The sequence below is a fragment of the Nerophis ophidion genome, linkage group LG04 (genome assembly GCF_033978795.1).
Source record: "Nerophis ophidion isolate RoL-2023_Sa linkage group LG04, RoL_Noph_v1.0, whole genome shotgun sequence".
Taxonomy (NCBI): domain Eukaryota; kingdom Metazoa; phylum Chordata; class Actinopteri; order Syngnathiformes; family Syngnathidae; genus Nerophis; species Nerophis ophidion.
In genome coordinates this window covers 75,787,461-75,814,008 of record NC_084614.1, presented here as the reverse complement: position 1 = coordinate 75,814,008, position 26,548 = coordinate 75,787,461, and the positions used below count along the sequence as shown (strand labels likewise).

Genomic DNA, 26,548 nt, shown 5'->3' with positions numbered 1-26,548 from the left:
TTAAACTGATTTCCGAACTCTAAATGGGTGAATTTTGTCTGTTTTCCGTACCTTGGAGACATGCCTCTTCGGTGTGTTGTCGGAGGGTGTAACAACACTAACAGGGGGGGGTTCAAGTTGCACCACTGGCCCAAAGATGCGAAAGTGGCAAGAAATCGGACGAAATTTGTTCAAAATACGAGGGTGTAAGGAAAGCCAACGAAATGGTCGGTCGTTTGTTCCGCACACTTTACCGACGAAAGCTATGCTGCTACAAAGATGGCAACATTTTGTGGATATCCCGCGACACTCAAAGCAGATGCATTTCCAATGAAAAAGTCAAAGAAATCTGCCGTCAGACTGCCATTGAATGTGTCGGAGTGTCTGCACATTTTACCGGCGATGCTAAGGCAGACATGGAACAGAGATGTATGGATATCCTGCAGATGCATTTCCAACGATAAAGTCAACGAAATCACAAAGGTGAGTTTGGTTGATGTTATTGACTTATGTGCTACTCAGACATATTTGGTCGCGGCATGACTGCCTGCTAATCGATGCTAACATGCTATTTAGGCTAGCTGTATGTACATTTGTAGCTATATTTGCATCCAGCGTTTCCCCCCACCCACATTTAATGCCAAACAAACACTTACCAATCGACGGTGTTAAGTTGATCCAGTGTCACAAGATGCGAAAGTCCCGAACGTTTGGTCTGCACATTTTACCGGCGATGCTAAGGCAGACTTGGCCGAATAGCGTCAATAGCTATTCGCTCAATAGCTTCAGTTTCTTCTTCAATTTTGTTTTCGCTATCCGCCTCCATACTCCAACCATCCGTTTCAATACATGCGTAATCTGTTGAATCGCTTAAGCGGTTGAAATCCGAGTCTGAATCCGAGCTAATGTCGCTATATCTTGCTGTGCTATCCGTATTGGCATCACTGGATGACGTCACAGGAAAATGGACGGTGGCTTCACAGATAGCGAAAATCAGGCACTTTAAAGCCTTTGTTCGGGATATTCCAGGATGGGTAAAATTTTGAAAAAAACTTCGAAAAATAAAATAAGTCACTGGGAACTGATTTTTATTGGTTTTAACCCTTCTGAAATTGTGATAATGTTCCCGTTTAAATAAGAAAATCTCATTTCAATAGGCCTTTAAAGGCCTATTGAAATGTGATTTTCTTATTTAAACGGGGGTAGCAGGTCCATTCTATGTGTCATACTTGATCATTTCGCGATATTGCCATATTTTTGCTGAAAGGATTTAGTAGAGAACATCCACGATAAAGTTCGCAACTTTCGGTGCTAAGAGAAAAGCCCCGCCTCTACCAGAAGTCGCAGACGATGACGTCACCCGTGTGATGGCTCCTCACATATTCCCATCGTTTTTAATGGGAGCCTCCAACAAAAAGTGCTATTCGGACCGAGAAACCGACAATTTCCCCATTAATTTGAGCAAGGATGAAAGATTTGTGTTTGAGGATATTGATAGCGACAGACTAGAAAAAAACTAACAAAAAAGAACCGCGATTGCAATCGCGTTGCATTGAGACGGATTCATATGTTTTTAGAGACATTTACTAGAATAATTCTGGGAAATCCCTTATCTTTTTATTGTGTTGCTAGTGTTTTAGTGAGTTTAACAGTACCTGATAGTCGGAAGTGTACGTCTACGGCCGTGTGTTGACGCGCAGTATCCCGGGGAAGTCGACGGCAGCTGTACGGGAGGCGCAAGCTCAGCTGATCTCCGGTAAGAAGCGACTTTTCAACCACAATTTTCTCACCGAAAACTGCTGGTTGACAAGTGGTCGGGATCCATGTCTGCTGTGATCCATAGGAAAGTTTCAACTCCATGAATTCTAAACAAGGAATCACTGTGTGTTTGTGTGGCTAAAGGCTAAAGCTTCCTAACTCCATCTTGCTACTTTCACTTCTCCAATATTAATTGAACAAATTGCAAAAGATTCAGCAACACAGTTCTCCAAAATACTGTGTAATTATGCCGGTAAAGGGGAACATTATCACCAGACCTATGTAAGCGTCAATATATACCTTGATAGTGCAGAAAAAGACCATATATTTTTTTAACCGATTTCCGAACTCTAAATGGGTGAATTTTGGCGACTTAAACACCTTTCTGTTTATCGCTCTGGAAGCGATGACGTCAGAATGTGACGTCGCCGAGGTAATACAGCCGCCATTTTCATTTCCAACATATTGTAAACATTGGGTCTCAGCTTTGTTATTTTCCGTTTTTTCGACAATTTTTTGGAACCTTGGAGACATCATGCCTCGTCGGTGTGTTGTCGGAGGGTGTAACAACACTAACAGGGAGGGATTCAAGTTGCACCACTGGCCCGAAGATGCGAAAGTGTCTGCCGCCAGACCCCCATTGAATGTGCTGGAGTGTCTCCACATTTTACCGGCGATGACAGACATGGCACAGAGATGTATGGATAACCTGCAGATGCATTTGCAACGATAAAGTCAACAAAATCACAAAGGTGAGTTTTGTTGATGTTGACTTATGTGCTAATCAGACATATTTGGTCGCGGCATGACTGCCATCTAATCAATGCTAACATGTTACGCTAATCGACGCCAACATGCTATTTACCGGCGGTGCTGAAGCAGACATGGCACAGAGATGTATGGATAACCTGCAGATGCATTTGCAACTATATTACGTGTCCTTCCATCCACATTTAATGCGAAAAAAACACCAATCGAAGGTTTTAAGTTGCTCCAGTGTCACAAGATGCGAAAGTCCTGATCGTTTGGTCCGCACATTTTACCGGCGATGCTAACGCAGCTATTCGGCCATGCTATGGCTATGAATAGCTATTTGCTCAATAGCTTCAGTTTTTTCTTCAATACTTTCATACTCAAACTATCCGTTTCAATACATGCGTAATCTGTTGAATCGTTTAAGCCGCTGAAATCCGAGTCTGAATCCGAGCTTATGTCACTATATCTTGCTGTGGTATTCGCCGTTGTTTGTTTACATTGGCAGCACTGTGTGACGTCACAGGGAAATGGATAGTCGCATCGCAAATAGCGAAAATCAAGCACTTTAAAGCTTTTTTTTAAGGATATTCCGAGACCTTTAAAATTTTGAAAAAAACTTCAAAAAAAACAACAAGCCACTGGGAACTGATTTTTATTGTTTTTAACCCTTTTTAAATTGTGATAATGTTCCCCTGTAAAGCAGACGACATTTATTTGTGTGTGTGCTCATACTTCCTAAAAACCCTTGACGTCTTGCGTACACGTCATCATCACACGACGTTTTCAAGACGAAACTCCCGGGAAATTTAAAATTGTAATTTAGTAAACTAAAAAGGCCGTATTGGCATGTGTTGCAATGTTAATATTTCATCATTGATATATAAACTATCAGACTGCGTGGTGGGTAGTAGTGGCTTTCAGTAGGCCTTTAAAAAGTTTGACGATAATTGACGCCTAAACATAAATGGGGGGAGGGTCGATTTTAAAAAGGCGTTTTGATTATTATTTTTTTTATTATTATTATTGCGTTAATGACAATGTAACACCACACACACACGCAAAAGGGCAAGAAATGTTCGTGTTTTTTTTTTTTTAGGGGACGCCTGGCCTGGTGCAAACAGGAAATAGGTAAACATCAATAGACAACGGTAGAGTTGTGCAAAAAAATAATAATAAAAAGAAGGGTTTCTTGCTGGGGTTGGATTTGTTCTCGCAGGGGTCGTAACACAACATAAACACACCACAACAAATACCCAGAACTGCAGCACTAACTCTTCCGGGACACTACAATATAAACCCCACCTCAACCTCCTCATGCTCTCTCAGGGAGAGAATGTCCCAAATTCCAAGCTGCTGTTTTGAGGCATGTTAAAAAAAAATAATGCACTTTGTGACTTCAAAATTAAATATGGCAGTGCCATGTTGGCATTTTTTTCCATAGCTTGAATTGATTTATTTTGGAAAATCTAGTTACATTGTTTAATGCATCCAGCGGGGCATCACAACAAAATTAGGCATAATAATGTGTTGATTCCACGTCTGTATATTTCGGTATCGGTTGATATCGGAATTGATAGTTAAGATTTTGACAATATCGGATATTGGCAAAAAAGCCATTATCGGATATCTCTAATTGTAATAAATAAGAATTCAATCAGAGTTTTCATTATATAGCCCTTAATCACAAGTGTCTCAAAGGGCTGCACAAGCCACAATGACGTCCCACATTGATATATAAACTATCAGACTGTGTGGTGGGTAGTAGTGGCTTTCAGTAGGTCTTTAATAAGTTTGACGTGTGACGTCACGCCGGCGGACATAATTGACGGCTTATCATAAATGGGGGGAGGGGCGATTTTAAAAAGGCGTTTCGATTATTATGATTTTTTTGTTATTATTGCGTTAATGACAATGTAACACCACACACACACGCAAAGGGCAAGAAATTTTCGTGTTTTTTTTTTTTTAGGGGACGCCTGGCCTGGTGCAAACAGGAAATAGGTAAACATCAATAGACAACGGTAGAGTTGTGCAAAAAAATAAAAATAAAAGAAGGGTTTCTTGCTGGGGTTGGATTTGTTCTCGCAGGGGCCGTAACACAACATAAACACACCACAACAAATACCCAGAACTGCAGCACTAACTTTTCCGGGACACTACAATATAAACCCCACCTCAACCTCCTCATGCTCTCTCAGGGAGAGAATGTCCCAAATTCCAAGCTGCTGTTTTGAGGCATGTTAAAAAAAAAAAATGCACATTGTGACTTCAAAATTAAATATGGCAGTGCCATGTTGGCATTTTTTTCCATAGCTTGAATTGATTTATTTTGGAAAATCTAGTTACATTGTTTACAGTATCATGTTAGACCCGCTCGACATCCATTGCTTTCGGTCCCCTAGAGGGGGGGGGGGGGGGGGGGGTTGCCCACATCTGAGGTCCTCTCCAAGGTTTTCTCATAGTCAGCATTGTCACTGGCGTCCCACTGGATGTGAATTCTCCCTGCCCACTGGGTGTGAGTTTTCCTTGCCCTTTTGTGGGTTCTTCCGAGGATGTTGTAGTCGTAATGATTTGTGCAGTCCTTTGAGACATTTGTGATTTGGGGCTATATAAATAAACATTGATTGATTGATTGATTGATTGTTTAATGCATCCAGCGGGGCATCACAACAAAATTAGGCATAAAAATGTGTTAATTCCACGTCTGTATATTTCGGTATCGGTTGGTATCGGAATCGATAGTTAAGATTTTGACAATATCGGATATTGGCAAAAAAGCCATTATCGGATATCTCTAGTTGTAATAAATAACAATTCAATCAGAGTTTTCATTATATAGCCCTTAATCACAAGTGTCTCAAAGGGCTGCACAAGCCACAATGACGTCCCACATTGATATATAAACTATCAGACTGCGTGGTGGGTAGTAGTGGCTTTCAGTAGGCCTTTAATAAGTTTGACGTGTGACGTCACGCCGGCGGACATAATTGACGGCTTATCATAAATGGGGGGAGGGGCGATTTTAAAAAGGCGTTTTGATTATTATTTTTTTTATTATTATTATTGCGTTAATGACAATGTAACACCACACACACACGCAAAGGGCAAGAAATGTTCGGTTCTTTTTTTTTTTTTTTTTTTTTTTTTTAAGGGACGCCTGGCTGGGTGCAAACAGGAAATAGGTAAACATCAATAGAAAACGGTAGAGTTGTGAAAAAAAAAAGAAGGTTTTCTTGCTGGGGTTGGATTTGTTCTCGCGGGGGCCGCAGGAGCAAGTCAACGAGGAGGAGGAGGGAGGTAGCGAGGAGGAGGGGTGGGGGGGGGGTGCTCCTCGGCTCAGGATGCGGGCCTAGTAGTGCCGCCGCCGGGACTCTCCCACATCCGCTGTCAAAAACCCGGGATTTGCCTCATTTGGGGGGCAAAATGAAGGCGAGGAGACTCTCCCTGATGGTGGCCGACATCGGAATGGTAAGGATCTCGCCTTGGATGACGCGACGGCCGCCCTTTTTTTTTTTTTTTCGTGTTATTCCCACCCCCCCTTTCGATCGTAACTCCTAAAACCACAATCTACGTGTGTGTGTGTGCGTGTACATGTGCGTGTTTACATGTGTGTGTACACGCATGTGCAATCTGGCGTCCTATGTTGTATTTTAACACGACACACATAAACACACACACACTAACACACTCACACACACACAATGTCAAGACGCGTGCACGCCCCCGGTGCACGCGCGCGACCAGGACCGTTTTCAATGTCTTCTTCCCCATGCAGGAGACAAACATCTTTGTCACATCACACACAATGGCTTCCGCCTTAATGTCAGCCAGGGGTTGTTGTGGTTGGAACACGTGATGGATTTTTTTTTATTTTTTGTTGCTATTTTAGCTTTTGGTGTCATGAATGGAGGGGTCCTTTTTGCGTTTCGGTTTGGAAGTATAACATCTAGGGCAGGGGTAGGGAACCTATGGCTCCAGAGCCAGATTTGGCTCTTTTGATGACTGCATATGGCTCTCGGATAAATCCGAGCTGACACCGCTTAACACCCATCCATCCATTTCCTACCGCTTATTCCCTTTTGGAGGTCGCGGGGGGCGCTGGCGCCTATCTCAGCTACAATCGGGCGGAAGGCTGGGTACACCCTGGACAAGTCGCCACCTCATCGCAGGGCCAACACAGATAGACAGACAACATTCACACTCACATTCACACACTGGGGGGCGGTATAGCTCAGTTGGTAGAGCGGCCGTGCCAGCAACTTGAGGGTTGCAGGTTCGATCCCCGCTTCCGCCATCCTAGTCACTGCTGTTGTGTCCTTGAGCAAGACACTTTACCCACCTGCTCCCAGTGCCACCCACACTGGTTTAAATGGAACTTAGATATTGGGTTTCACTATGTAAAGCGCTTTGAGTCACTAGAGAAAAAGCGCTATATAAATATAATTCACTTCACTTCACACTAGGGCCAATTTAGTGTTGCCAATCAACCTATCCCCAGGTGCATGTCTAATAATTCCGCTTGTAATCACAGTGTTAAAAGTAACGTTCAAAATATAAAACATTCTCGTGCATTTTAATCCATCCATCCGTTTTCTACCGCACCTGTTCAAGAAGTTGCGTTAATGGTAAAAAGTTATTTATTTATTATTGATTAGTGTGGGGCTTGCCCTACTGGGGGTTCTTCAGACCACCAAGCACCGACATGAGAGCCTGTTTCAGGGTTACGATATTGTTTTATTTTTCAATAAGTCTCTCAGTTGCTTTCCAGCAATTGTCTTTTTGTCTTTCGTTCTCGCTCGCAATCTGGCTCCAACCCCAAACCCGTCTCTCCTCATGGCTGCTGCTTATAACATAGCGACAGGCGATTAGATAACAAGGCCCAAGTCGGCCGACTACGCGCCTGTCGCTGCAGGCCCCGCAGGCCACACTCCCTCCGCAGTTAGCTTCAGAATAACAACGTTATTACAGAGAATAACGGACTTTTTATACCCTAGAAATGCTGGTTTTACTTAAAAATGCACGCGATTAGTTGTGTTCAGTGTAAAAAAAAATATTATTATTAATGGCTCTTACGGAAATACATTTTAAAATATTTGGCTTCTTGGCTCTCTCAGCCAAACAGGTTCCCGACCCCTGATCTAGGGCTTTGAATATTTGGCTGTCTCACGATTCGATTCAATATTCATTCTTGGGGTCGCGATTCGATTACAGTTGTGATCAAAATTATTCAACCCCCGCACAATTTTGGTGTTTTAGCAAGTTGGACATTTATTCCGTATTTTGTTTATAGTCATATCAAATAAAGATGCAACTGGAATTACAACATTATATTGTGTAACATACCAAACAGTGTCATTTCTCTTAATATCTCATTGACAAAATTATTCAACCCCCTGAAGATCATAACTCTTAAAAACAGAATTTGAATAAAGTCTTCTCAATCAGGTGTTGAAAACACCTGTAGATGTGATTAGAACCATAACGAGCAACAATTAAACTGATTGAAAAAGACTGTGACGCTCAGCTTCTTGTAGATCAGGGGTCGGGAACCTTTTTGGTTGAGAGAGCCATGAAAGCCAAATATTTCAAAATGTATTTCCGTGAGAGCCGTATAATAGTTTTTAAACACTGAATACAACTAAATGCGTGCATTTTTAAGTAAGACCTGTCATTTCTTTGTGATCATGTTCTGTTTAGTTATGTTGTGTTTTGTTTTTGACTCCATTAGTTCTTATTTTTGCGCACCCTTGTTTGTTTTTGTTTCCATGACTACCAATCAGTTCACCTGTTTTCACGACTCACACACCTAATTCACTTGAACTTATGTACCTGTTGTCAATCACCACGTCACCATTTAAGCCTGCAGTTGCCAGGCAGTCAGCCTGGCGACATCACATTCTACTCACCCTCTATCACCTCCTACACACCTATGTTATCCATGCCGATGATCCATGCTCTTTCTCGGTCCGAGTAAGTTTTTCATGCCATAGTTTGTAAGTTTTACTTTATGTTCATAGTTCTCCCATTGTGCGAGTTTTAGTTTTCATAGCCAAGTTTTTAACCTCCTCTGAGAGCGCCTTTTGTTTATACCCTTTGTTTTTGTAATATTTTTGAGTTAAGATTAAAGATGTCATTACCTTCACGCCATGTCCGTTTTAATCGCTTTGCACCACGGGAAAACAAACCACATCACAGTCCAGGTCTTGACAAGACCAACATTTTTAGAGTATAATAAGTCTCTTATTCTTTTTAATAACATTGTTATTTTAAATTTAACCAATAATACATTTTATACTTCTTACCATTAATGCGACATCTTGGACAGGTACGATAGAAAACGGATGGTTGGATTAAAATGTTATTTTTAACACTGTGATTACCATCGTAATTATTAATTACTTATCGTGTTAAGCAATGTCAGCTAAGATTGATCTGGGAGCCAGATGTAGTCATCAAAAGAGTCACATCTGGCTCTAGAGCCATAGGTTCCCTACCCCTGTTGTAGATGGTCAATGGTGTATTTGCAACATGGTGAAGTCCAGGGAGTGGTCAAAGAAGTCAAGAGAGGAGGTCATTTGTCTTCATAAGAAAGGATATGGATATAAGAAAATAGCAAAGACATTACACATTCCAAGAGACACAGTTGGGAGCATAATTCTCAAGTTTAAAGCTAAAGGCACAGTGGAAACACTACCTGGGCGTGGTAGAAAGAGGATTGCGTGTGCGTACAGTTGTGAAAAACCCCCGGGTAACAGCTGAGGAACTACAACAGGACATTGCAGAGGGGGGAACGCAGGTTTTGTCCCAGACAATAAGGCGCGCACTACGAGATGAAGGCCTCCATGCCAGAACTCCCAGGCGCACCCCACTTCTGACTACCAGGCACAAGAAAAATTGTCTCCAGTATGCCAAAAATCATCTGGACAAACCCCAAAGGTTTTGGGAAACTGTTCTATGGAGTGATGAGACAAAACTGGAACTCTTTGGGCCTATGAATCAACGTTATGTCTGGAGGAGAAAAAATTAAGCTTACAAAGAGAAGAACACCTTGCCTACTGTTAAGCATGGTGGGGGGTCAATCACGCTCTGGGGCTGTTTCTCTGCCTCAGGTACCGGGAATCTCCAGCGCGTTCAAGGCATTATGAATTCTATTTCCTAGCAGGATAGATTAGCTGCAAATGTCATGAAGTCAGTGACGAAACTGAGGCTTGGGAGACGTTGGACCTTCCAACAGGACAAGGATCCCAAGCATACCTCCAAATCAACATCAGAGTGGTTGCAGAAGAAGGGCTGGAAGACTCTGGAGTGGCCTTCACAGTCGCCAGACCTAAATCCTCTAGAAAAGCTGTGGTGGGACTTGAAGAAGGCAGTTGCAGCCCGCAAGCCCAAGAATATGAATGAACTGGAGGCCTTTGCCCAAGAGGAATGGGCTAAAATACCTGTAGATGGTTGCAAGAAGCTTGTGTCCGCTTATGTATCACCTTTGAAGGATGTCATTACTGCCAAAGGGTGTTCTACTAAGTACTAAAGATGCATGGAACTAGGGGGTTGAATCATTTTGTCAATGAAATATTAAGAAAAATGTCCTTTTTTGGTATTTTGTAAAATACAGTGTTACAATTTAAGTTGCATTCGTCTATTTGACACATCTTTATTTGATATGACTATAAACAAAATACGGAATAAATGTCCAACTTGCTAAAACCCCAAAATTGTGTGGGGTTTGAATAATTTTGATCACAACTGTATATATCGATTATTTCCGATTTAACGCGATTCTCGATTCAAAAACGATATTTTTCCGATTCAAAACGATTCAGTATTCATTCAATACATAGGATTTCAGCAGGATCTACCCCAGTCTGCTGACATGCTAGCAGAGTAGTAGATTTTTGTAAAAAAGCTTTTATAATTGTAAAGGACAATGTTTTGTCAAATGATTGCAATAATGTACATTTGTTTTAACTAATAAACGAACCAACAATATGACTTGTTTTATCTTTGTGAGAACATTGGACACAGTGTGTTGTCAAGTTTATGAGATGCGATGCAAGTGTAAGTCTTTTTTTTAATTTTTATAAATGTCTAATGATAATGTCAATGAGGGATTTTTAATCACTGCTATGCTGAAATTATAACTAATATTGATACTGTTGTTGATAATATTCATTTTTGTTTCACTACTTTTGGTTTGTTCTGTGTCATGTTTGTGTCTCCTCTCAATTGCTCTGTTTATTGCAGTTCTGAGTGTTGCTGGGTCAGGTTTGGTTTTGGAATTGGATTGCATTGTTATGGTATTGCTGTGTATTGTTTTGTTGGATTGATTAAAAATAAAAATAGAAATACATTTAAAAAAAAAAAAAGAGAATCGATTCTGAATCGCACGACGTGAGAATCGCGATTTGTATTCGGATCGATTTTTTTCCCACATCCCTAATAACATCCATCCATTTTCTACCACTTATTCCCTTTGGGGTCGCGGGGGGCACTGGTGCCTATCTCAGCTACAATCGGGCGGAAGGCGGGGTACCTTGGACAAGTCGCCACCTCATCGCAGAGCCAAGACAGATAGACAGACAACATTCACACTCACATTCACACACTAGGGCCAATTTAGTGTTGCCAATCAACCTATCCCCAAGTATAACAGCCACCAAAATAAATGATGTAGATTAGGGGTAGGGAACCTAAGACTCTCGAGCCAGATGTGGCTCTTTTGATGACTGCATCCGGCTATCAGATAAGTCCTAGTTGACATTGGTAATCGCTAGGAGTGTAACGGTACACAAAAATTTCGGTTCGGTACGTACCTCGGTTTAGATGTCACGGTTCAGTTCATTTTCGGTACAGTGAGAAAACAACAAAATATTAAATTTTTGGTTATTTATTTACCAAATTTGTAAACAATGGCTTTTTCCTTTTAACATTGGGAACACTATAATAATTCTGCCCAAGTTAATCAACATTAAACTGCCTCAACTTGTTGCTCAGATTAAATTAAATGACAAAACTTTTCTTCCACATATAAAAAGTGCAACATTAAACTGTTTCAAGTCAACTCATCATGCTTAATTTATTACAGCATTTGGGAAGCCTGTAGTTGATTTGTATTATGTAAATGTTATATTTTTATCAACATGTGATAGCAGGGACCCTGCCATTCAAACTCGGCTGCTACATTACTAATGATTCATGTAACTATAGCTGAAAAAATAGCACAATAGCAATAGGAGAGACTATTCATCCCTGAACACCATGGCGTTTATGTAGGCTTAATGATGCACTTACATTATTATATTGCTAGCATCCACACACACACCGCACAATGAGCTAACACACACACCGCAAAATGTGCTAACGTTACGCTAAAAGTTAATTAGCCTTCACCTCAAGCCAGGACTGCGAGCGAGCTGAGCTGCAGTTTGTTTCTAGAACGTCATCTAGAACGTTGACTGGGAGGTGTTTATTATAATTTGGGGAGAGTCCGCTGCTCACCTGCTAAACACCTATCTGCTCGACGCTGAAGCGCTGACGACATGCGCTCTGAATACACACTGCTGATTGGCTGTTACCGCTATATATGTAACCAATCAGATGGTTGTGTGGGTGGGACAATGCTGGGTGCTGTGTAGGAGACAGAGGCAGAACGGCAGCTTGTTAAGACTTTAGCATAGGCGGCTACTTCATATGTTCGTGTGGAAATTCGTTCGGTACACCTCCGAACCGAACCGGAACCCCTGTACAGAAACGATTCAATACAAATACACGTACCGTTAAACCCCTAACAATCGCAGTGTTAAAAATAACGTTCAAAATTCAAAACATTCTCATGCATTTCAATCCATCCATCCGTTTTCTACTGCACCTGTTGAAAAAGTCGAATTAATTGTAACAGGTATTTTATTTATTATTGTTTAGCTTCAGGGCAGCACGGTGGACCTCTGGTTAGTGCATGTGCCTCACAATACGAAGCTCCTGAGTTATCCTGGGTTCAATCCAGGATCTTTCTGTGTGGAGTTTGCATGTCCTCCCCATGACTGCGTGGGTTCCCACCGCCAAAGACATGCACCTGGGGATAGATTGATTGGCAACACTAAAATTGGCCCTAGTGTGTGAATGTGAGTGTGAATGTTGTCTGTCTATCTGTGTTGGCCCTGCGATGAGGTGGCGACTTGTCCAGGGTGTACACCGCCTTTCGCCCGAATGCAGCTGAGATAGGCTCCACCGACTCCCCTGCGAACCCGAACGGGACGGGATGGTTAGCTTCATAATAACAATGTTATCAAAAAGAATAAGAGACTAATTATACTCTAAAAATGTTGGTCTTACTTAAAAATGCACGCATTTAGTTGTATTCGGTGTTAAAAAAAATATTATATGGCTCTCACGGAAATATATTTTCAAAATAATTGACTTTTATGGCTCCCTAGGCCAAAAAGGTTTCCGACCCCTGATGTAGAGCCATAGCAAAAAAAAAATATTACAGGAGGCGGGGGGGATGTACGAACCGTTTACCGGATTCAAAATAATAAAATGCAAAAGGATGCGATTCTTACAACAAGACGGGATTTCATTCCGAATCTTGGGGTGACGAATCGCTTCAGAATGGATTTTTGATTCAAACCGATTCTCGAAATATATTATTTGGTTCAAAAATGACAGTTGTTGGGTTACAAAAAGCTTTTCTTAGTGGCTGACACATGACATAAATGCGCAGCGAGTGAGCGAATAGATGGCTTAAAACGTCCTTTTTAAAAACTAGTTAACGGAAAAAAAAATTGAATTGTAATTAGAGATGTCCGATATTATCGGACTGCTGATATTATTGACCGATAAATGCTTTAAGATGTAATATCGGAAATTATCGGTATCTGTTTCAAAAAGTAAAATTTATGACTTTAAAACGCCGCTGTATGGAGTAGTACAGAGTGCCAATAAACCTTAAAGGCACTGCATTTGCGTGCCGGCCCAATCACATAATATCTACGGCTTTTTACACACACAAGTGAATGCCATGCATACTTGGTCAACAGCCATACAGGTCACATTGAGGGTGGCCGTATAAACAACTTTAACACTGTTACAAAAATGCGCCCCACTGTGAACTCACACCAAACAAGAATGACAAACACATTTCGGGAGAGCATCCGCACCGTAACACAACATAAACACACCACAACAAATACCCAGAAATGCAGCACTAACTCTTCCGGGACATTACAATATACACCCCACCTCAACCTCCTCATGCTCTCTCAGGGAGAGCATGTCCCAAATTCCAAGCTGCTGTTTTGAGGCATGTTAAAAAAAAAAAATGCACTTTGTGACTTCAAAATTAAATATGGCAGTGCCATGTTGGCATTTTTTCCATAACTTGAGTTGATTTATTTTAAAATCTTGATACATTGTTTAATGCATCCAGCGGGGCATCACAACAAAATTAGGCATAATAATGTGTTGATTCCACGACTATATACATCGGTATCGGTTGATATCGGAATCTGTAATTAAAATTTGGACAATATTGGAATATCGGATATCTGCAAAAAACACATTATCGGACATCTCGAATTGTAATAAATAAGAATTCAATCAATCAATCAATCAATCAATCAATCAATCAATCAATCAATCAATCAATCAGAGATTATTTATATAGACCTTAATCACAAGTGTCTCAAAGGGCTGCACCAGCCAAAATGACGTCCCTCGGCTCAGATCCCACATCAGGGCAAGAAATAACTCAACCCAATGGGATACAACGAGAAACCTTCTTTGGATTCATGGATTCTATTCATCCTCAAGTTTGTTTAAAAAGCAGGAGTTATTGGACTCGACGAAACCTCAAGGATTTTCACAGAAGAAGAAGTCCATTAATTCTCCCTGATCCTCCGCCTATTTATTAATACCACTTTAACATTTGACAACCAAACAATTACACAAGGCGACTCGGTAAAGAATCTGGGTATTATCTTCGAGCCAACTCTCTCGTTTGAGTCACACATCAAGAGTTTTACTAAAACGGCCTTCTTTCATGTCCGTAATAACGCTAAAATTTGTTCCATTTTGTCCAGTAGCGAAGCTGAGATCATTATCCATGCGTTTGTTACGTCTCGTCTCGATTACTGTAACGTACTATTTTCGGGTCTCCCCATGTTTAGCATTAAAAGATTACAGTTGGTACAAAATGCGGCTGCTAGACTTTTGACAAGAACAAGAAAGTTTGATCACATTACGCCTGTACTGGCTCACCTGCACTGGCTTCCTGTGCACTTAAGATGCAACTTTAAGGTTTTACTACTTACGTATAAAATACTACACGGTCTAGTTCCATCCTATCTTGCTGATTCTATTGTACCATATGTCCCGGCAAGAAATCTGCGTTCAAAGAACTCTGGCTTATTAGTGATTCCCAGAGCCCAAAAAATGTCTGCGGAATATCGAGCGTTTTCTATTCGAGCTCCAGTACTCTTGAACGCCCCCCCGGTAACACTTAGAGATGCTACCTCAGTAGAAGCATTTAAGTCTCATCTTAAAACTAATTTGTATACTGTAGCCTTTAAAATAGACCCCCGCTTTTAGACCAGTTGATCTGCCGTTTCTTTTCTGCTCTACCCCCCTCTCCTTCGTGGAGGGAGGGGGGGGGGGGTTTGGGGGGGGCACAGGTTCGGTGACCACGGATGCAACGCTGGCTGTCCAGAGTTGCGACCCGGGGTGGACCGTTCGCCCGTGTATCGGTTGGGGACATCTCTGCACTTCTGACTTGTCTCAGCTCGGGATGGTCTACTGCTGGCCCAACTATGGACTGGACTCTCACTATTATGTTGGATCCACTATGGACTGGACTCTCACAATATCAGGCGAGATCCACTCAACGTCCATTGCACCGGTCTCCCGGGGGCAAGGGGGTTATTGGATCCTACTAAACCTCAAGGATTGTCACAGAAGGAGAAGTTCATGAATTCTTCTTATACTCGAGGATTGTCTAAAAAGCAGGAGTCCGTGGATTCTTCTAAACCTCGAGAACTATCACAGACAGAGAAGTCCATGAATTCTTTTTGTCCTCAAGGATTGTCTAAAAAGCAGGAGTCCATGGATTTATTTATATAGCCCTTAATCACAAGTGTCTCAAATTGCTGCACAAGCCTCAACCACATCCTCAACTCAGATTCCACATCAGGGCAAGAAAAAACTCAACCCAATGGGATACAATGCCCCTGGGCGACCGGTGCAATGGATGTCGAGTAGAATCTAGTTAATAGTGTGAGAGTCCAGTCCATAGTGGGGCCAGCAGGGGATCATCTTGAGTGGAGACAAGTCAGCAACGCAGAGACGCCATCAACTTAAGCACAGATTAGTGGTCCACCCCAGGTCCCGACTTCGAAGAGTTACCTGATTACCTCTCTGCGCATAAGAGGGGGGTGGGGGGTAGAGCAGAAAAGAGACGGCAGATCAACTGGTCTTAAAGGCTGGAATATACAAATGCCAATTGCGCTGTGGATGTGATTTTTTTTTGGTCAGTGCCCCAAGTGGCAGGGCAATACATAAATACAGTAAATAAAAATGTACTCAAGACGCATTTTGGACTTCAACAAAAAAATTATTAAGGATGGATTGGGTTACCTTAACCTTTCACACTTGATCCAATCCATACATTTTGAAAATATGTAGCAGGCCACTAAAGAACATGTTGTGGCCTTTGGACACCATTGCTGTATTTGAATTAAATCAGTGGTTCTTAACCAGGGTTCGATCGAACCCTAGGGGTTCGGTGAGTCGACCTCAGGGGTTCGGCCGAGGTCAAAAACACACCCGACTCTTCGTGTAAAGACAAACTTTTCCCTGTTGGCATATTACGGATACGGCAACAGCGGATTGATTTGCAGGTGTGTAATTTGTTGTGAGTTTATGCACTGTCTTAGTTTTGTTGTTTGAACAAGGTGATGTTCATGCACCGTTCATTTTGTGCACCAGTAAAAAAATATGGTAACACTTTAGTATAGGGAACATATTCACCATTAATTAGTTGCTTATTAACATGCAAATTAGTAACATATTGGCTCTTAACTAGTCATTAGGTACTAATTAATGCCTTATTCGGCATGGCCTTATTAGAACCCTAACCCTCTAACCCTAACCAAAAAACTCTAAATTAAGTCTTTATAACTTAGAATATGTTCCCCTATTGTCCAAATAACTCTAAATTAAGTCTTTGTTACTTAGAATATGTTCCACCATACTAAAGTGTTACCAAAAACATACGACTTTGTCTTGAATTTGAAAAAAAAAAAAAATATATATATATATATTTTTTTTTCACTAAAGAAGGGTTCGGTGAATGCGCATATGAAACTGGTGGGGTTCGGTACCTCCAACAAGGTTAAGAACCACTGAATTAGAATCAAAGAACACAAACTTTTTGAGATATGTACAGAAAATGTGTCAAAAAGCTTCTTGCTACTTAATGGACTAAATGACTTAGAGCATGGTCCAGTATTTATACTGACAACCCTTTTTTGGGGAACCCTACTGTAAAATAAACAAGTCTATTACAATTATAGTATAGTGTTTGGATGTAAACGTGTTGATAATGATTGTTCTTGGTTCTGTTTAAGGGAGGAACGATGGCAGCATGAGTGGGCCACATGCAGGCCCAAGCCAGACCTCTAGCTACACTTTGACGGCTGCCCGTGACCTCTCCCACAACAATAACCCCCGCCCGACAATGTCGGCCGCCTCCTCCCTGCAACGTGTCTACGGCTTTGCGCAACGGGACCCGTCCCCCCCGTCTTCCACCTACAGCCCCCTAAGGAGACTGCAGCATCTCACCACCATGGTCAGCCAGCCTGACCTGGTCCTGCCGGCCCAGCCGGTTAAGAGCTGGGAGTGGGCCTCGAGTCAGAAGGAGCCGGAGCAGGACTCCTGGGACAGTTGCAGGGATTATTGTGGTGCCTCCCTCGCAAGGAGAGATGAGAAACCACCCGAGGTCCAAAGCGGTGGATCTAAAGATGCGCCATCAGCTAGCTGTAGCAGTCCTAGCACGTCGGAGAGGAAAACAGACGGTTGTTTCTCGTGTCCTCCGAGTCCAGCCTTCTCTCTGGATAGCAACAGCCCGTTTGCAAATGGCCTCCTTCACTTTGAGTCGTCCTTGTTCGAGGATGAGGACAACCACGATGAAGAGCAGCAGGAGACTTTCCCGACCATTACAGACTCGTACAACAAACACGAAACACCTGCGAATGAGATCCAATCCATCCCTGCAGACTCCAAGGATACCAAGGTTTCATCAGCAAAGGTCATCACTCGATCCCAGTCGTCAGGGGTGCGACGACGGTACTGGGATTGTTCCGAGGACGAGTGGGAGAGCGACAGCGAGCTCTTTCTGTTCGGAGATAGCCCTTCCAGGCATTTTAAGGCAAGTGTTGCTCCAACGACGTCCAGTAAACTATTTTTAAATCAAACAAATAGTAGTTTAGTGTGTTTGTCAGCCATGTTTATTGTTTATTTTTGACTAGAATGTTGTTGATGTCAGACTTTGTAAGCACTGAATGGGATATTTCCCACTCCTCAGCACAATTTAGCAGCCCTTCAGATGGAGCATGCGTCTTGTCTCAGCAGTTTAACTAACACTATTAAAGCCTACAACTAAACCCCTAAGACTGAACAATTACACCCTAAGTGGTGCACTGTCTATTGATAAAAACAATCTTATCGAAGTACAAAATTATCCTGACTTTTTTCCTGTGTTGTTGACAGCAGAGTGACCTGACAAGAACTTCCGTGCCACCTGTGAAGTTTTTAGAGGGCGAACTCATTTGGGCAAAGTTCAACCGACGGCCGTGGTGGCCCTGCGAGGTGATCGTTGACCCTGCGTTAGGAGTCTATCACAGGGTCAAAGGTGAGCGAGCGGTGTTGTTGACTGACTTACTAGGCCTGGCTTTTGAGATGCTAACTGATGATTGTGATTTACTGTGTCCTAGAGCCCAGCGATCGTCCCTGTCGCCTCTACCATGTCAGGACATTTGGGGAGCCAGAGGAGCAAGCCTGGGTGGAAGATAAATCAACTCATATCTTCCATGGAGGCTTTCAGTTTGAACAGCTTGCTCAACTGCGTAGAAAGGGGAAGCAAAGGGCGCACAACCACAAATACACTGTACAGTAATTCCTTGACTTATTCCCACTTGCATGCCCTATTGAAATGTCAATCTCGTTCTTCATTGCCTTTTTCTCTTTACAGATTCCTAAACGCTTTGAGGCGTCTTGGCAGTCCAGTGTGGACGAAGCTGAAATTATTCTCCAGCAGAGACCAAACATAGTCTCCTTGTCCATAGAAGATGCCTTCCACGACAGTTCCTCGGCAGTAAAAAAAGCCTGTCCTCCCAGTTCTCTTTCCATGTTGCCGGTCTCCAATCTTCCAGAAATTTCGCACACGATAAGTGGATCACTAACTTCCCTGACGGCATCATCCCCAGTAGAAACACAAACTACGCATGGCACTTTAAAAAAATCATCTGGCATGAGGAAAGAAGGTGACTCATCAAAAAAGTCTAAAAAGATCCCATGTAAAAATCCATCAGATAGGAATGTAGAGTGCCCTTATTCAGATCTTGACTCTGTCCCTAAGATTTTGTGTCCTAAAGCACTTGAACGTCAGTCTAAATTGACTCAACCGGCGGCTAATGTCGCCAAAGAGGAAAAGAAACAACCTGAGATGCAAAGTGGTCTGTGGTTTAGCAAATCAGGTAAAGACAGACGACCAAAAACTGTTGATCGTACCGTTTTTACAAAGGTGCTCGGTAAGAAAAAGGTCCCTGTTGCTAGTAAAAACCTAGCGGTTCCTGGTGGTCCTGCCTTGAGTCCTGCACCGGGTGACCAGTCTCAGGTGGTACTTAAAACAAAGATTGTACCTGAGAAATCGCAGTATATTGTCTCTAAAAACATCACTGCTGCTAATACAACTTTTGGAAGTCCTGCTGAACTTTTGTCACAAAAGCAAGAGTTATTGGATTCTTCTGACCCCCAAGAATGGTTGCGACAGCAGGATTCCATGGATTTTTCTCGACCTGAAGGATTTCCACAGGAACCCATAGATTTTTCTGGGCCTCAAATATTTCCACAAAAGCAGGATTCCATGGTTTCCTGTGGGCCTCCTAAATTGTCTAAGAGTCCAGAGTCTGCAGGTTCTTTTGGAACTCAAGGTTTCTTAAAAAAGTTGGAGTTAGTTGATTCTATGGACTCCTGCATATTATCTCAAAAGCAGGAGGCTATGGGTTCTTTGAAACCTCTAAGAGTGTCACAAAAGCAAGAGTTGGTGGAGCCTTCTAAGCCTCGAGGATTATCTCAAAAGCAGGAGCCTGTGGCTTCTACAACATCAATACCGTCACAGAAGGAAACAGTGGATTCTTTTGGACCTCAAAGACCGTCACAAAAGCAACAGTCTGGGACGACTTCTGGAGCTCGAGAATTGTTACAAACACAGAAATCTGTAGATACTTCTGATCTTCGAGGACTGTTACAGATGGAGAAGTCCATTTCTTCTGGATCTCGACGATTGTCACAGAAGCTGGAGTCAGTGGATACTTTTAAACCTCAAGGATTGTCACAAAAAGAGAAATCTGTGGATTATTCTGATCCTCGAGTATTGTCTAAAAAGCAGGAGTCGGTGGATTCTTCTAAATCTCAAGAATTGTCACAGACAGAGAAGTCAATGAATTTGTTTGATTCTCAAGGATTGTCTAAAAAGCAAGACGAATATCCTAAACCTTTGGGATTGTCAGAGAAGAAGTCCATAGATTATTTTCATCCTCAAGGATCGTTTAAAAAGCAGGATTCAGTGGTTTCTACTAAACTTCGAGAATTGACACGAACCGAGAAGTCCTTGAATTCTTCTGATCCTCGAGTATTGTCTAAAAAGCAGGAGTCTGTGGATTCTTCTAAACCTCAAGAACTATCACAGACAGAGAAGTCAATTCACTTTTTTGATTCTCAAAGATTGTCTAAAAAGCAGGAGTCGGTGGATTCTTCTAAACCTCGAGGATTGTCACAGAAAAAGAAGTCCATGGATTATTGTGATCCTCAAGGATCGTCTAAAAAGCAGGAGTTAGTGGATTCTTCAAAACCTCAAAAACTGTCACAGACAGAGAAGTCAATTCACTTTTTTGATTTTCAAGGATTGTCTAAAAAGCAGGAGTCGGTGGATTCTTCTAAACCTCGGGGAATGTCACAGAAAAAGAAGTCCATGGATTATTCTGATCCTCAAGGATCGTCTAAAAAGCAGGAGTTAGTGGATTCTAAACCTCGAAGATTGTCAGAGATGGAGAAGTCTATGGATTCTTTTCATCCTCACGGATCGTTTGAAAAGCAGGAGTTATTGGATTATTCCAAACTTCAAGGATTGTCGCAGAAGGAGAAGTCCGTTAATTCTTCTTATCCTCGAGAATTGTCTAAAAAGCATGACACCGTGGATTCTTCTAAACCTAGAAGATTGTCACAGAAGGAGAAATCCATGGCTTCTTCTGATCCTCGAGGATCGTCTAAAAAGCAGAAGTCATTGGATTCTTCTAAACCTCTCGAATTGTCACAGAAGGAGAAGTCCATGAGTTCTTCTGATTCTGAAGGACTGTCTAAAAAGCAGGAGTCTGTGGATTCTTCTAAACCTTGGGGATTGTCACAGACAGAGAAATCCATGGATTTTTCTGATCCTCAAGGATCATCTAAAAAGCAGGATTTAATGGTTTCTACTAAACCTCGAGAATTGACACAGACCGAGAAGACCATGAATTCTTTTTGTCCTCGAGGGTTTTCTAAAAATCAGGAGTCAGCGGTTTCTTCTAAACCTCAGGTATTGACACAGACCGATAAATCTGTGAATTCTTCTCATCATCAAGGATTGTCTAAAAAGCAGGTCTCTGTAGATTCTTCTAAACCTCGAGGATTGTCACAGAAGGAGAAGTCTATGGATTATTCTGATCCACAAGGACTGTCTAAAAATCAGGAGTCAGTGGATTCTAAACCTAGAAGATTGTCACAGGAGAAGTCCATGGATTTCTCTGATCCTCAAGGATTGTCTAAAAAGCAGGAGTCTGTGGATTTTTCTAAACCTAGAAGATTGCTACAAAAGGAGAAGTCCATGGATTGTTCTGATCCTCGAGGATCGTCTAAAAAGCATAAGTCATTGGATTCTTCTAAACCTCTAGGATTGTCACAGACAGAAAAGTCCATGAACTATTCTGATCCCCAAGGATTGTCTAAAAAGCAGGAGTCATTGGATTCTTCTGAGCCTCGAGAATCATCACAGACAGAGAAATTTATGAATTATTCTTATCCTCAAGGATTGTTTAAAAAGCAGGAGTCAGTGGATTCTTCGAAACCTCTAGGATTGTCCCAGACAGAGAAATCCAAGAACTCTTCTGATCCTCTAGGGTTGTCTAAAAAGCAGGAGTCGGTGGATTCTTCTAAACCTAGAAGATTGCCACACAAGGAGAAGTCCATGGATTTTTCTGATTCTCAAGGATTGTCTAAAAAGCAGGAGTCTGTGGATTCTTTTAAACCTAGAAGATTGTCACAGAAGGAGAAGTCCATGGATTGTTCTGATCCTCGAGGATCATCTAAAAAGCATAAATCATTGGATTCTTCTAAACCTCTAGGATTGTCACAGACAGAGAAGCCCATGAATTCCTCCGATCCTCAAGGATTGTCTAAAAAGCAGGAGTCAGTGGAATCTTCTAAGCCTCGAGAATCGACACAGACAGAGAAATCCATGAATTCTTCTTATCCTCAAGGATTGTTTAAAAAGCAGGAGTCAGTGGATTCTTCGAAACCTCTAGGATTGTCACAGACAGAGAAGTCCAGGAACTCCTCTAATCCTCCAGGATTGTCTAAAAAGCAGGAGTCTGTGGATTCTTCTAAACCTCTGGGATTGTCACAGAAGGAGAAGTTCATGGATTATTCTGATCCTCAAGTATCATCAGAAAAGCGTGAGTCAGTAGATTCTATTAAACCTCTAGGATTGTCAAAGAATGAGAAGTCCATGGACTATTCTTATCCTCAAGGACTGTCTAAAAAGCAGGATTTAGGGGTTTCTTCTCAACCTCGAGAATTGACACAAACCGAGAAGTCCATGAATTCTTCTTGTCCTCGAGGGTTTTCTAAAAAGCAGGAGTCAGTGGTTTCTTCTAAACCTCAAGTATTGACACAGACCGATAAGTCTGTAAATTCTCCTTATCCTCAAGGATTGTCTAAAAAGCAGGTGTCTGTGGATTCTTCTAAACCTCGAGGATTGTCACAGAAGGAGAAGTCCAAGGAGTATCCTGATCCTCAAGGATTGTCTAAAAAGCAGGAGTCAGTGGATTCTACTAAGCCTCGAGAATCATCACGGACTGAGAAATCCATTAATTCTTACTATCCTCAAGGATTTTCTAAAAAGCAGGAGTCAGTGGATTCTTCTAAACCTCGAGGATTGTCACAAAAGCAGGAATCTGTAGATTCTTCTGAACCTCAAGGACTGGTACAGAAACAGCGACCTATAAGTTTTTTGGAACCCAGGGTATTATTAAAAAAGCAGGAGTGCATAGCTTCTTTAATACCCCACGGTTTGTCACAGAAGCGGATGTCTATGGTTTCTTCTGATCCTCGAGGATTGTCTAAAAAGCAGGAATCATTGGCTTCTTCTAAATTACGAGTATTGTCACAGAAACAAGATTCCGGATCTCGAGGACTGTCAAAGGAGGAAGCGTCCATAGAGCATTCTGAATCTAATGGGTTTTCACAAAATCAGGAGTCTGTGACTTCTTCTGGACCTCAAAAAATGTCCCACAAGCAGATATCTGGGACCTGTTCTGAACTTCAAGGGCTGTCACAAAAGCTAGAGTGTGCGGATTCTCACAGACCACCTGAGAAGGGTGACTGTTTAAGAAGTAGGCAGGTCATCTCTGATTTTACAGATTCAATTACTGGCAAACAGTCTAATCCAACAAGTCATGTGCATGTAAAAAAGACCAGCAAGAAGACAAGTGACAAGAATAACAGTCAAAGTGAACATTGTAAAGTGAGGGCCATTAAAAAGGTTGTTGTACCCAGTTCTAACCAGACAAAAGAATCAACAGCCCTGGTGGCAAAAACGGACTTTCAAAAAGCTCTGATCTCCCAGTGTAAGCTGCCCCTTGTCAAATTAATTCGCATAGACATCAAGAAAATCCTGAATTCCAAGATAACAATTGGTCCTAATGACCAGACTTCATACGCTAAAGGTAAAGAAACGTCAAAAGAGGCAGTTGCAGACCAATCCTGTGAGTCGGACGTATTGGACAAAGTGGCAGAGGTTAAAGAAGATAAAGTGGACAAAATCACTTCTAGTGTAGACAGTTCAGAATCAAAAACTATGTTAGTGAAGAACTTGGAAGAAACGGGGACGATCGGTACCCCCAACAAAATTTCTTCCGAACCTTCCCAAAGCCCAAATAAGCTAGATACTTCTGTCTCAATTGTGGCTCTTCTATCCCCTCAGTTGGAGGGAACTCTAGTATCTGACAGTGACCAGGGGCCCCAAGACCCATCCTCTGAGACTACTGCCCCTGAGACAACTGCCCTCCAATTAAAGCCTGTCCAAGAGAAGTTGTCTGAAGTTACGCCACAAGATCCACCTGCCCATCTTCCAGCCAGCAACGGGCTGATGACACGAGCTCTGAAGACCATGAAAGTTCTGCAAAAGCAGAAACATAGAAAAGCCAAGAAGAAAGCTGGGCACAAAGATAATTTACATCATAGCAAAAACCTGATAGAGCCCTCTAAAAACACCACAGTTATTTCAGAAAGTAAATTGGACTTTAGCACCACTAAAGCAAGATCCAAGTCTGATCATGAGGCTAATGATGAGGACACGGTTTCCAGCTGTAATACACCGCCTTTGATGTGCCAAGATTCTGTTGGAGTCAAAAGTGAAGAGGAGGACCTTTCTCTAGCATCGTCTCCGATGGACTTCATACCCCTTACTTCCAGTGTGAAGGCAACAGAATTGGATCAGACAACTTTATCTTCTCCACCTTCGCCATTGTCTTTCATGAGTACATTGACAAATGTAAAGGAGGTATCTTTCCAGTCTTTGACAGATAAGGCTAATGGAAAAGCCCCCGCGTTCAAGCCAGACATGAACTATAAATTCAGCACTTTTCTCATGATGCTCAAAGATGTGCATGACACTCGGGAGCGAGATGGTGCCCCTTTAGAACTGGAGATTGGGCCACCAAGTGCACATGTCAGGGAGGAGCCTTTGGTGATGCCTGGCATGGCTGCAGTTGTAGGCCTAGATCGAGACAGGAATGGCGATCCAAGTCTTAGCCTGGACAAACAAACATATGTGGATGAGAGTCATATCTCAAAAGGACCTTCCAACAGAAGGAGCAGTTTCTCTTGGATGAAGAAAAAAACTAACCGCAAAGTTCCTGGTCACTCTCAGAGGCCTGGACCCGGTTACCCGGGAGTAGGATCCTTGCTAGGGATGGACTTTTCCTCTGTACTGGATTACTCAACCAAGGTCCGGTCCCTGCTGGGCGTGCAGGCCTGCCAGTGGGAGGGTCAGGCTGGGAGCGATGAGGGCATGTTGAGGTGGAGCAGAGACTTCGGACAGATGAACGACTTCGTTTCCGACCGCACGGAAGCAAAATCTAGTTCCAGCTGCAACACCGGAGAAAGCGACGATGCTTCATCAGGTAGGACGGAGTTGATGACAGCTTGTATTAGGTTATGAACCGCTGTACAGTCGTCCCTCGTTTATCATGTCTAAATGGTTTCAAGCCTGACTATGATTAACACATTTTTGTAAAATGTGGTTATTTTTACATATACCCTAGGTCAGTGGTAGGGAACCTACGGCTCGCGAGCCAGATGTGGTTCTTTTGATGACCGCATCTGGCTCTCGGATAAATCTGAGCTGACATTGCTTGACATGATAAGTAATGAATAATTCCACTTGTAATAAGTGTTAAAAAATAATGTTCAAAACATAAAACATTCTCATGCATTTTTAGTCCATCCATCCGTTTACTACCACACCTGTTCAAGAAGTTGCGTTAAGAAGTTATGTATTTATTATTGGTTCGTGTGGGGCTTGTCCTCCTTGGGGTTCTTCAGACCACCAAGCACCGACATGAGAGCCTGTTTCAGGGTTACACTATTGTTTTATTTTTCAATAAGTCTCTCAGTTGCTTTCCAGCAATTGTATTTTTCTCTTTCGTTCTCGCTCCAGCCCCAACCCCTTCTCTCCTCCTGGCTGATGCTTATAACAAAGCGACAGGTGATCAGATAACAAGGCTCAGGTGGGCCATCTACGCAGCTCTCGCTGATTTCGAGGGCGGTCCTGGCCCACCCCAGTTCGCTGCAGGCCCGCGGGCCACGCCCCCTCCAGAGTTAGCGTCAGAATAACAATAAGAGACCTACGTATAAAATACTACACGGTCTAGCTCCATCCTATCTTGCCGATTGTATTGTACCATATGTCCCGGCAAGAAATCTGCGTTCAAAGGACTCCGGCTTGTTAGTGATTCCCAAAGCCCAAAAAAAGTCTGCGGGCTATAGAGCGTTTTCCGTTCGGGCTCCAGTACTCTGGAATGCCCTCCCGGTAACAGTTCGAGATGCCACCTCAGTAGAAGAATTTAAGTCTCACCTTAAAACTCATTTGTATACTCTAGCCTTTAAATAGACTCCCTTTTTAGACCAGTTGATCTGCCGTTTCTTTTCTTTTTCTTCTATGTCCCACTCTCCCTTGTGGAGGGTGTCCGGTCCGATCCGGTGGCCATGTACTGCTTGCCTGTGTATCGGCTGGGGACATCTCTGCGATGCTGATCCGCCTCCGCTTGGGATGGTTTCCTGCTGGCTCCGCTGTGAACGGGACTCTCGCTGCTGTGTTGGATCCGCTTTGGACTGGACTCTCGCGACTGTGTTGGATCCATTGTGGATTGAACTTTCACAGTATCATGTTAGACCCGCTCGACATCCATTGCTTTCCTCCTCTCCAAGGTTCTCATAGTCATCATTGTCACCGACGTCCCACTGGGTGTGA

At 42.5% G+C, this 26,548-nt stretch overlaps 1 protein-coding gene across 1 annotated transcript in view; it reads left to right on the top strand.

Annotated features, from left to right (window-relative positions):
• The first annotated feature begins 5,816 nt into the window (after window positions 1-5,816).
• nsd1b (nuclear receptor binding SET domain protein 1b) overlaps window positions 5,817-26,548 on the top strand; it is a 98,554-nt gene continuing 77,822 nt past the window's right edge. Inside the window, 5 exon segments of the mRNA XM_061899085.1 lie at window positions 5,817-5,961; window positions 17,109-17,908; window positions 18,250-18,391; window positions 18,474-18,646; window positions 18,731-25,199. Of these exon segments, the coding sequence (XP_061755069.1) occupies window positions 17,126-17,908; window positions 18,250-18,391; window positions 18,474-18,646; window positions 18,731-25,199 (7,567 nt within the window). The 5' untranslated portion in view covers window positions 5,817-5,961; window positions 17,109-17,125.